Source organism: Colletotrichum jinshuiense, chromosome 11 (genome assembly GCF_051148585.1).
Source record: "Colletotrichum jinshuiense chromosome 11, complete sequence".
In the NCBI taxonomy this organism is placed as follows: domain Eukaryota; kingdom Fungi; phylum Ascomycota; class Sordariomycetes; order Glomerellales; family Glomerellaceae; genus Colletotrichum; species Colletotrichum jinshuiense.
In genome coordinates this window covers 377,184-389,346 of record NC_139304.1, presented here as the reverse complement: position 1 = coordinate 389,346, position 12,163 = coordinate 377,184, and the positions used below count along the sequence as shown (strand labels likewise).

The 12,163-nt window shown below is 55.3% G+C and overlaps 3 protein-coding genes across 3 annotated transcripts; 2 read left to right on the top strand and 1 right to left on the bottom strand.

Moving 5' to 3' along the window:
- Nucleotides 1–372: 372 nt before the first annotated feature.
- EsH8_XI_000068 (uncharacterized protein) lies at nucleotides 373–2,229 on the top strand (the record flags this gene model as incomplete). Its single annotated transcript, XM_083273976.1, has 1 exon — nucleotides 373–2,229. One exon carries the CDS (start codon nucleotides 373–375, stop codon nucleotides 2,227–2,229), a length of 1,857 nt encoding a protein of 618 aa, XP_083120312.1.
- A 563-nt stretch (nucleotides 2,230–2,792) lies between these two features.
- Nucleotides 2,793–5,991, bottom strand: EsH8_XI_000067 (uncharacterized protein; the record flags this gene model as incomplete). Its single annotated transcript, XM_083273975.1, has 3 exons — nucleotides 2,793–3,123; nucleotides 3,242–3,570; nucleotides 4,186–5,991. 3 exons carry the CDS (start codon nucleotides 5,989–5,991, stop codon nucleotides 2,793–2,795), a joined length of 2,466 nt encoding a protein of 821 aa, XP_083120311.1.
- Nucleotides 5,992–8,580: 2,589 nt separating this feature from the next.
- On the top strand, nucleotides 8,581–9,859 carry EsH8_XI_000066 (uncharacterized protein; the record flags this gene model as incomplete). The annotated part of the gene is made up of 3 exons (XM_083273974.1): nucleotides 8,581–8,744; nucleotides 8,838–9,219; nucleotides 9,590–9,859. The coding sequence occupies 3 exons, from the start codon at nucleotides 8,581–8,583 to the stop codon at nucleotides 9,857–9,859; spliced, it is 816 nt and encodes a 271-aa protein (XP_083120310.1).
- Between the last annotated feature and the right edge of the window lie 2,304 nt (nucleotides 9,860–12,163).

The window sequence follows — 12,163 nt, the reverse complement described above, 5'->3', positions numbered from 1 at the left end:
TGGTGTTTGAAGGTATCGCCTCGAGATGTGACACCCATGGACTTGGCCCGCACCGACGAGACTGCTTCCCCGCCTCGTCAAAGGCAACTATGGCTTGGTAATATACCGTCCTCCTTTCCATGGATGGATGTAGACGTAAAAACTGAAAGAAGAAGAGGCCTCGCCTGGTGGAATACAAACCTGCCTACTGTCAACAATAAGAGCGGCTTTTGATGGAGTGGGAAGAGGAATAAGTGACTAATAACACCCCTAGGTTCAGTTTAAATAGGAAGTTCACGCATCAGGTTCTGCAGAGCTCTGGATTTACACACACACACACACACACACACACATACATACAAATCTCGATCGCAGGCAAGAACGAAAACAGACATGAACAATAACAACAACAACAACAACAACAACACGGCGAAGACCGCAGGCGCCGACACAAGTAACAGCCACGATCGGCACCACCAGCACCGCCGCCGTCAGAAGGACAACGATGTTGATATCACGCGCATATCGCAGAAGATAATTAGGCAACGCCTGGCAGAGATACGGACAGCAGCCTCTGTGTCGACATCGCAGCAGCCGATCCAAGCCCAGAACCAACGACCTCTTCATGGCCCACAGACAGGCTCAGACTCAGTCCTCGGAGGGTCCAGGCGAGCTGCTGTTGTCGCCGCTGGCGCTGCAACGGGAGCAGCAGAAACATACGGAACGGTGGCTCCCCTGAACCGGCCGTCGAATCGCCAGACATATCACGCACCGATCCAGGTTAACCAGACAAACAACGACACAACCATCAACATCACCAACAATGCCCATGGCCTGGCCGACGCCGCCAGGCCCCACCACAGCGGACATCATCATCCCCCCTCCGACATGTGTTCTAGTCCTTCCATCGTCCAACGCTCTTCTTGGGCTCGGCATCTCATCGAATCGACATGCTCAGCCGTCACGGCCGCTTGCTGCCTGCTCGCCTCTCTGGCCTGGTCCGTTCTCTGGTCCCTTGGCGCCAGACTTACACTCTTATGTGTCGCTTTCGCCGTCTTTGTTTCGTGGATGGCCAACGCCTGGCCCTGGGTGACGAGATTGGTAACGGCCATCTCTCGGCCTTTTACCGCTGGCCTCGCGCTGCTCTCCCTCGTCGGCATGTTCCCTACCTTTTTCGAAAGCCCAAGCCCTCCACGTGGCTCCGCGGTCGCGTCCACGGCCGGCGACGGGTCGACGCCGACGTCTTTCATGCCTGAACTGACGTTCCTCAGCGCCGACGCGGTCAAGAGTGTCATGGGGGATCTGTTGTCGACAGGCGAGTGGCTCAGGGGCTTCGCCGACCACGACCTGGGCCCCGTCACTCTCGCGGGCCTCTCGTTGGCCGACGTCGACTTCTTCTCCGACGGTGCCATCTACGACGCCATTGTCGACCTGGAGCTGATGGCTAACTCATACTTCTTGACCTCGCTATCCTCGACACTGAGACAGGTCGCCACCCACGCCGACGAGCTCAAGACCTTCCCGACAAAGCTCTTCTTGCCTCCCGCCTTGTGGTCCCGCTCGGGCGCCGTGGCCTTTCTGGCGTGCCTGCCGCGAAACGCGCTGGACCGGGTGCTCCGGCGTCGCGCGCCTCGCCACCTGGGGATACTGCGTTCCCGGGCCCGGGTGGCCGCCGCTGGCTCAGTGCTCGACGCGGCGCGGCAGGATATCGTCAGGGTCACGGCCGCTTTGACGTCTGGGCCGTTGGAAGGCGAGATGGCCCGGGATGTATGCCAGTGGGCATCACGGTTCCGACCCATCGCGGCGCTGTTCAAGAGGTTCGTCTCACTGCCCGCCACTGGTCGTCCCGAGGCTGACGCTTCCGCCGCCGCCGATGCCCCGTCGGCTTTTTGGGACGGAGACGGGGACGAGGGCGGTGCCGGTGCTGTTCTCAGCGATGAGGAGCGTCGTACGGCGCGCATCGCCCTGCAATGCGTGCAGAGCTCTCAAAACGAGGCTGATTACCTCTGTGCGCTGCTCAAGGGGGACACGGCTGCCCGATTTGATGAGAGGAAGAGGAGGCTGCGGAAATACAAGGAGCGTCTGGGCGACTGGCTCAAGCGGACGCACGGTCTTGAGGCGCTTCTCGATGACGAAGTGGTTCCGAAGACCCAACAAAGCCTGGAGGTTGTCATTGACGAGATTGACGCCAAGCTGGTGCGGATTTACGATGAAGTAGAGGGATTTCTTCGACAAACTTTTTCTGCTTAAGGTTTGAAAGCGACGGCAATGGAAAGCAATAGGGCAAATTCGCCAGATTCAATTATCTTCATTTGTTTTCTTGTACCCCCGGGCTTGGAAGACCGCCCGGACTGTCAATATTGTGTGCCAATGTTGTCCAATCAAAACACCAGGCGCCGTTGTAGAAACATTGAGAGCATGAGCGATGTTCCCGTCGCCCCTTTGATGCGCTGCTCTGGAGGAAACGTTGTCACCAGCATTCCCTTGACCTCTTCCTCCGTCTTTCTTAGGTCTCGGCGCATCTGGTCGTATCTTGCGCAGACTGCCTCCTTCTCCGACTCGGAGTCGTCTCCCCTCATTGCGGCGGCCCTGAGGCTGCCAAACTGAAAGCGGAGGTGGACTACCTCGGTACGCTGTGTTGCCAGCTTCCGCAACAAACCCACTGGATCGTCTTCCAATATCGAGGCGGTTGGCGGGCCCCCCATAGTCCTCGTCAGCGGACGGGATGGTGTCATGGCTCGCAGCGTTGGTCCGAGATGTAGGTCAACCGGACTTTGCAGTGTACGATGCTGGGGAGAAGACATCTCCACTTGTTAGCCTATAACCCTCGGGGTGTCTTTTCCAGGTGTGGTTGGCTCGGATAGTCGTTGTTGCTGTTGCTGCTGGCTTTCGGCTCGTTGCAGAGCAGGCCGGTCTGGCAATGGGTCTCTGGTTATGACTTTGGGTTCTCGCGGGTTCACGGTGACGTCGTTTCCGGAACCACCTTCGTAATGGTGAGTGACTGTGCTTCTAGGGCTGTCTTCTTGGACTAAGTCGTTCCTATCAGCGTCGTCGAATCCAACGCTACAAACGCCGGTATCTGCGGGAGGTCTGTCGTCGCCAAACCAGCCGGGCTGGAGCCACGCCTGCATCCAGTCGGGGTATCTATGGAGAATGTAAATGTTGGATTGTTGATTCCGAAATAGCAGGTGCCACACGCCTTTCTTTCCCGCATTGTTTTTCCAGTTCACGTGGGCTAAATAAAGGCGGGGGGACGACTTACCGCCAGATGACTTGGTCTTGCTCGTTCGTTCCTATGCCCCCGGCTGGAGCAGCATCGGGGAGAAACCGCGGGGCGTATGGCGGCTGGCCGAACTCGGCGGCGCGGCGCCTAACGTAGTCTTCGATCTTGCGGCTGGTATATTTCTCGTGCAGCGGTCCTACACAACCCATGTCCTTCAGCAGCTCGTCGACGTTGATATGGGCCAGCTGCGGTACGATGCCATGGCGTACAATGTGCCGGTCAACGAGGACACGGTCTCGCGTGGAGTATCTCATTTTTGACATCTTGGGGCCAAGGCGGAGGCCGTTGAAGTACTTCGGGCAGGAGAGCTGTCAGCTTGTTGTGATATAGGCCAGGGTCAAAGCCAAACGGACAGGAAGGGGGGGGAGAACCCACATGCTCATCTGTTCTGCCCGCTCGCACCATGTTGGGCGAAGTTGTGGGCGCGAGGGGATTGCTGCTGGCGCTTATGGAGACCGTGCAGCCGACATGAACTAAAGACAAACACTTTGAAGAGAACGTTTTGGTTGGGGTTGCTGACAAGTGGTAAAAGGGCAGTTATAGCCAAAAGAGCTGGGGCGAGCTGCATTGGCAAACGAAGCTGAATGTTCGGGCGGTGTGAAGACAGAAGGCCCTATGGCAAACCAAAACCAGAGCAAAGCTAGCTAGATAGATGTTTGGCAGCCCCAAAGGTCGTCAATGCTGATGCGATGCACGCGCCGTTTCCCAGGCAAATACTCATAGAGATTTATTCGTCATGTGTCGTGGCTATGAGATGATGAAGAAGAAGCAAAAAGTTCCTGGATCAGCTGCGTATCCTTGACTCGAGAAGCCGAGTAGGCAGCATGCAATTCCTTGCTCTGGCTCAGGTACACTCTCAACTGCACCTCAATATTGCTCGCTATGCCTCGCAGGTCGGGTAGGTAGTACATGGTCCTCCGTACCGCTCTTCCTATGCCCCCGGGCAGGTCGAGGCCGCCGAGGCCGCCGGTACCGATGAGGTTCTCCTCGCTGACCCAGGGCGACCCTCGCCACCAGTCAGGGCGTTCCTTGTCCGGCTGCCGCTTCCGGGGCCAGGTTGGCCAGCGCCACTCGCCACCTGCCTCATCAGCATCGGAACCCTCCATGACCGTATCAGCGAGAGGGACCGACGCCAGCGCAGCAGTGAGATTGCCCAGCTGATGTACGCTAGAGAGTGTTTTATGGACGACGCGCTGCGCGTCGGCGATGGGCGGCTGCGCGTCTTGCATCATGTTGATCAAATGGGCAAGGCGATCCAGATGTTGCTGTGCCCTGGTGTGTTGCATAGTCTGGCCATCGTTGTCGTCACCACGTTCGTCATCTTCGCCGTCTTTCGACACCATAAACCAGAGCCGGCGCAACGGGGACGCCGATCGCTGCCAGTATGACAACGGGACTGAGGACGACCTGACAACACCCACGTTCTTGGCGAGGGCGAAAAGGGCTTCAGCATGGATCAGAAGGTTGCGAAACTCGGCGAGCAACGTGTGGATGTGGGCGTGGCCGGTGTAGATGTGGTTGAGCAGCGAGGTTTCCGAGTCGGGAACGATATGTGGCCGAAGAATGTCGAAGAAGGCAACGGTCGTCTTGTTGTGAAAGGCAGGCGGCGGCGATTGCATTACCGTAGCGGCATGTGGAAAAGGGGGGGCTCGAGGGTCAGTCACAGCAAGCTCGCGGAGGTGTATGCTGAGGAAGAGGAAGATTCGGAGGGAACTATCGGGCCATGTTACGGCCATGTACGCGTAGGCGGTAGTCCATGCGTTGGAGAGGTTATCGAGGGCGTCGTCGACGTCGCGACAGACATCGCGGACGGCCGTGTCGGGAGTTTGTTGGATCCGTGCGCCGATGGTTTCTAGTTGGTTACACAGGTACAAGCTGTGAATACGTGCGAGGACGATGGTGAAATGGAGAGATTGTGTGCCATCTTCCGGCTCCGGCTCTTTCTCCCACCCCTCGTGGGCCCGCCGTTCTTTGAGCTCGTCGCCTTGCTGTGTTTGGGAGTGCTGTTTTTGGTACGAGGCAAGAGCTTGGGGAACTTGTGTGACAAAGTGAAACGGGGCAGCGGCGTGGAGGGCAATGACGCGAGTGATTTCTCTGGGAAGAGAGAGCGGCGCAAAGTAGAGAAGAATATCGGGGGGTGGCCACTGGGAGACGTCATCCGGGCAGCTCCGGTCGAGACTCAGGTTGTAAAGTCCAAGACAGGCGACCAGAGCATGGATGACGATGGTTATTAGGCAGAAGACGAGGCGACGGTAGCGGACGAAGTGCCGCCGCAGCTTCGGGGTGGCTGTGGTTTGCGTTGCCGTCGATGCTGCTCTTGTCTTCTCTCTAGGCATGAGACGGTGTGGGAAGAAGGGGATAGGATCAGTGTTGTAGAGGGCAAAATACGGAGGACGCGGGTCGTCCTCGACATCAGGAGGCGTCCATGAGAGGTGGGCTTGGCATTCAGAGACGTGTATATGTAGCGGAGACTGACGTGGGCGGAAACCGGCATGGAAGTACAGCACAATTGCCTGCCGCAGGCTGTCGAAGCGAGCGTCTTGGGGGCCATAATTGACTTCGGTATTGGAGAGGTTGATGTCGTCGAGGCTGCTGAATTTTTTGATGTCATCCGAGTCCGTACGAGGCTCTGCATCGGCATCTTGTTGGAGCACTTTTTGCGTGAGGGGATGTAAGACGACGGCAAAAGCAAGGCGGTTGTAGCGGCCGCTGAGAGTGGACAAGGGCATGGTGAAGGCGAGAAGGTGGGCGAGGTGACGGAAGACGGTGCTATGATGGACGACGAGCATCAGTGGCGTAGAGGATCCTTCTTAGCATTTAGCGAAGGGGTTTGGGGAGCATGTTTTTGTTTGCTCTTCTTTATTTTTAGGAGGGAAAGGGTTACGATTGACATTGACGTTGACATTGACGAGTTGAGTTGGTGAACAAACAACAAGAAGAACAAATAGGAGGGTAGGGAAGCCATTGATGTCTAGATACAGCACAGTAGGGTACGGACACGGGTAGGATACGGGTAGGATACGGATTGGGTCGTACCATGCCGTTCATATCTGCTTAGGTAATCAACAAGGATCGGTAGGTACGGAGCCCAGGCCCGGAACGGGAAGATGTTGGTACCAGCAACCGATCCACCCTTCCCTTGGGATGAGGCGCATCTTCCCATGTGCTATCTCTTGGCTGATTAAATACAAGGTACTTTGTGCCATTTTCTCTCGCATTGCTATGCCATGGTATGACAGACAGTGCGGTATGGCATGGCATGGCATGGTCCATGCCCCGGGTCCCACTCACTCCTTGCACCCCGCCGAGGTACCGGTAAGGTAGGTAGATACGTGCCGTGGGGATTGTGGATGCGCCACTTGCACCGACCCCGAGCCGAACCCGTCGCCCCCCGCCCCCGAAACGACACTTCTAACAAACAATAGCCAAGATGAGATTCATTCAAGCTGCAGAGCGACAAGCCCGAATCTTGCACACGCCTAGCTTGAGCTGCTCACGTCCATACTTTAAGGCCGGAGACACGTCTATCAAACTTGCGGCAGCAGCTGCATACAAAATGCTAGAAACGAGAGCGACGCAAGCCATTACCAACCAACCGACCGACCGTGCGTCCGTCCTTCTCCACTCTTTCTTCTTCACGGAGCTGCTCAATGCGACCGGGCCAGCCGCAGAGCAAAATCCAGAAAATGGAAAGAGAGGAGGATGAGGGCTTTGCTAGGTTCTTTTTTGGTTATTTGGTTCCCAAGCTTGGCTGCTCAATCATCTCTGTTTTCTCCATTTTTTTTCCCCTCCCTTCTTTCCCTTCTCAATCGTGTGATATTGTTTGTTGGCGGTTTGACAACCTCTCATGTCTTATTGTTTGACAAACAAGCCGACTGAGGCATCCTGCAATTTTACACATGCCGCCCGACCACAAACCCATCCACACACCCATGCACATGCCCTTCCCGACGGAAACGTCCGATCGACGACCAAGGAAAGAGGAGCCACGGGAAACCCGTGAGAAGTGGTGAGGGAGAATCCGTACATGACGCAAGCGAAATGGGTGCCCAACCCCATCCGCCGTTGCCATGACGTCCCTTCCGTCCCCAGTCCTCGAGTTCCCCATGTTCCCTTCCGCTCGTGACCAGAGTCTCCTTGGCAGACGAGGCAAGGCATGGGTTCAATGGAATAGGTTGGTCATTGGTGGGGGTGTAGGAGGTCGGAGACAAGTAGAGATTGCCTCGTGTCAGGATTATTGACGAAATGCGGGAGGACATGCACCCAAACGGCGTGGCTTGCAATGCCTCATGACCATTTCATGAACTGCAATGATCCGTTAGCAGGCGTCATAATTTAAGGTTGTGCGAACCCAATCAATGGCAACTAACGCGTGAAAACTTGCTCATGAAGATTAACTAGCTTTTTCAAGGCAAGTGTGTATGTGTGTGTGTGTGTGTGTGTGTGTGTGTTTGTATGTTACTCGGCAGGTCTCCTGGAGAGTTTGAGATCAAGTCCAAGGTGATGGCTGTGCGATGGCGCATGACAACGTCCCCGGCAGTCAGTTGCTCCGCGTGGTTGGGTGGCTGGGCGTCACTAGGCTGTTCGGCTCAGATGGAATTGACGGCCTGTATCACAAAATCACAAATGTCCGTCCCTGGTGTTGACGGAGACGAGAATCACAGGTGGATGTAGTTGGGGGAAGTAAACCAGGGCATGGCCGGCGGGGACGGGTTGGTATATCTGCGAACCATCTCCGCTTCATGCCTTTGCTGGCAGAAGACGAAGAACAACGGGGGGACGAGATTTCTGCCTGGTGCCGCGGTACAGCTGTCGCAGTTCATGCTGTTCGCCGGCCTGCATGAACACGATGCAAGCTTGCGGGATATCTGGCTTTGTATGACAGCTCCACGCTGGCCATGGTCTCTGCGCATAAACGGAACACGTAAGTGAGACCCTGCAAGGAGCCTAGTCAGTTGTCTTCGCATGGCAACAAATCGAACGCCCGAGCGCAACTAGCGGTCGGCCAGAGAGCATCCAGTATTTGCTGGAGTTGATGATGAGCGGTGTGCGGAGCTGACATGACATGAGATGAGGCGGCAAAGGGTGTCTGAGGAGCGGGCGGGCGAGCGAGCAGTCAGTCAGTCCCCTGCGTCGCTGTCGCTCGACAACACACATTGATGACTACCCCAAGACATGGCCGTATCTATCGCCATTGCACATCCACATACGACGCGTGTTCTTTGTTGTCGGACTAACTTCAAGCTTTTTCCTCTTCTTTGCCGCAATTTCCAATACCACCCGGCATCGCCATCAATTGCTAGCAAACCCCAAAGGCCATGCTCCCCGAAGAAACGCGCAGCGTTCTCAAGCGCGCGGGGGAGCTTCTCCGCGACCTCCACGAGGACAAACACATCTCCCCCGAAGAGTACTCATGGCTCAACCAGATCCGCGCCATGCTCCCCCAGGCCTTTGAGATACCCTCGGCAGCCGGGGCCGCAGCGTTGTCGTCATCGAAGACGTAACACGACGCCCGCGCGCGGAAGCAGGCTTACGCCATCGACATTCTTGACAAAATCGGCACCGCCGGCGGCAGCAGCCTCTCATTTGACGAGGAAGCGTGGTTCTGCGTTGCGCAGCACGAGATTCCCGAGCTAGTTGCGGGGTTGACGACGACGGCGAGGACAGCCGTGAGCGAGCTGAGTCTTCCGACGGACCCTGGGAGGATCGGCGACGGGCAAGACGGCGTACGGATCGCCAACACGTTGCGGCGAGACTTTCTGCTGCAGGCTCGGCTATTGACGCAGCAGCCGCCAGCGGGGCAGCACGGCCGACAGCCAAAAGGCAAGCAGGCGGCGTCGGTTCCGTTTGGAGTGGAACAAGAGGCACAGCAGCAGCACCAGCCTCGGCTAGGAAACACGGCGGTGAATGAAGGGAGGTCCTCCGACGCGGCAGCAGGTGGTGTCTCGACATCGAGGGTGAGTCTCGTATCTCGACCACTTAAGAACCAGATGGGCTAACCCAAGTTTGACGGCTCTCTCCCAGGGCCATCAACAGGCCGGAACCCTCTGCTCGTTCCCGCCTCCCCCAGACACTTCGGGAAGACGGCAACCGCCGATGCATACAGCGTTCCAGTACGATGGAGGTGGAGACGGGGGCAACGAAGACATCCCGTCCACTGCAACGGGCTTGTCATGGGGAGGCTTGCCGTTGCCGCATTCGGTTCCTCGGCCACCCACCAAGCAGCCGCGTTCACTGCCAGCGTCTCCGACAAGGATTGTTGCGGCAGAGACGGGCCAGGCGGGGCGAACAAGACGAGCCGGATCGCGACTGACGGCGAGGAAACAGCGGCAACAAGCAAATGCCGAGGGGGGAGGAGATGGTGGCGGTGGAGGTAGCGGTGGCGGTGATGATGCTGAGTCGAGCTGGGTCTCCCAAGCCAGAGCGCAGCTGCAGAAAGATATGAAGAGGTTCGGCGAGCTGCACGATGAGTTTCAGAGGGCCATGCCGTACGTAGCTCGGGCATTCGAGCTGGAGACTGAGATGATGGGCCTGCAATTCCGCATCAGTCAGCAGAAGGCATACATGGAGCTGGAGCGTCTTGGCGGCATGCGCTGAGGCGGGTGGTTTGGGCGGGCCGGTTGGATCGATTCATTCGATTCGATGGGATGGGATGGGATGGGATCGTGTTTGCGACCACCACACGCGTGCAGAATCGGGGCCAGCATTTTGCATTTGATTGTTCCCGCTGTCGTGGTAAAAGGACAGCAGTGTAGTAGTGATTACTGTGCGTAGAACGAAGCCCCTGAGGTTCCTTAGTCACCGTCATGTTCAGGTCAGCTACCTCGGCCTCTGCCGTACCTACCTACCTTGGCTGCGCTGCGCTGCTCGGGCTAGCACGGAGAAACCCCTTCCCTTGTCAGCATCTCCAGATACTACTGCTCTGATGTTCAGTACGTACAGCACGCCACACTGCGCGTGACACCTCCTTCCTCCGGCCTCCGCCCCTCATCCTTTTCTTGGAACGGCCTGCTGGTGATTACATAATTTCAGGCACAGTGCCTCAAGGATCGTACCGTGCATGCATTCACCACCAATAAGCGGCCTCCACACTCACTAAGTTGGCAACCAAAACACCGAGATGTATTCTGCGGATATCTTAAACTACCGCCAAGCGGCTGCCTTAAGAATGTAGTGCTTTTTACACCTATCGTGTTGACATTCGTCCCACTCTAGGGTGTCTTTAATACATCTCATTAGATACCACTATAGTACAAGATCTTCATTTAGACAAAAACAAGGCCCAGCCACTCAAGGATACAGTGTAAATAATGATACGTCAGACTGTTGTCGGGCTTCGGCACTCGACATCTAGTACCTTTAAAGGCCCGACATGTGTCAGACGCACACTAAACCGCACGGACTGTATCCGAGTTTCTCGGGGTTCGGGGCGGGGCCTATAACTCCGCAATTAACCGGGCGGCATGCACTATACAGTAATCCTAATGAAATTCCGCGTTGTTCGGAGTTCGGACGTCTTGCAATATGTATTTTGCTGACGTCCTATTTTATGCGCGCCCACCGGAATGCGCAGGTCCGCAGACAAGGCACCGTGTAAGACCGCCTCCTCAAGATTTTGAGGATGATTCGGTAAATTAACCCAGGCAAACTGCCTTGCGTATGTCGGCCTAGTCTTGCACCCTGTTAGCAGAATAGGTTGAGAAATACATCCCAAAATTTATTACCTACGCTTAGCCCTGCTTTTAACTTTGTTTAAAAGCTACTATCTAGTTTGTGTGCAGTTAGATAAGTCGCTCTAATATGCGAAAGGTGTGATAGTTTGGGGCGGAGGTACAGATAAAAGTGTTCTTACAAGTGCGGCGGACCTTATTTTCAATTGCCGCATGCCTCGGTTTTGTCAACGCAGCCTACCCCACTTAGACAGAGAGCTTACGCACAGTGTTTTCTACATATACAAACTCCGATAGAGGTAACCATGTAAGCAAGGGGCAAAACTCTAAGGGCGGACTTTCAAAATCTCGGACTTATATTTTGTGGACAAACAGGTGATCATACTGCCAGAACAGCTACTAAGCATCATTATAAAAGGTCTCTTCCTCTCCAAGTTTAAAATTCAAAGAAGTCACTATCTCTACAATACACTGTTGTCTTTGGATCTGTATTTCACACGTCAGAAAGGTTATTGAATCGCATCAAAATGGTCAACCAAGATTTGGAGCGACTTATTGCTATTCCCAAGGTTGTATCGAAAGTCCACAAAAAACCGTATCAAGCTCTTTCGCCCTTTCGAAACGAGCTAAGTCAGGTCACCAAGACTATATTAATTACAGGCGCGGCAGAGGGTGTCGGTTTCTTCATTGCCAAGGCTTTTGCTCAAGCTTCAGCCTCAAGGATTATTATCTTGGACATACGCCCCGATGCTCTCGCAGCCGCAGCGGCCAAACTGAGGGAGGAGATCAAAGAGATCAGTCCGAAGACGGTTATTGACGCCCGTGTCTGCGATGTCGCCAATCTTGACGAAACTGAAACCTTGTGGTTGAATCTTTTTACAGAAGGAATCGCAGTCGACGTCCTCGTATTGAGCGCTGCATGCTACGGACCGGGAGAACCGATTCTAAACAGCGGTCGGGACAAGATTTGGTCAAGCTTTATTACAAACGTCAGGGCGCTACTAGACCATACTGAGCGGTTCTATAAGCAAGAAAATCACAACAAACAGAAGGTATGCTTGCAGATAAGACTGCTTCGACGCCGTTAATACCCATCTAGAATAAAAATGAATTGGCTAACAAATTGGGGCCCTATAGTTCCTAGTTAATGTTTCTACACAAGGTATCTACGTCTGGGATGCAGAAGGAGCCAGGCCATCCTATGGTCTTACCAAGAACTCTGGCACGCTCC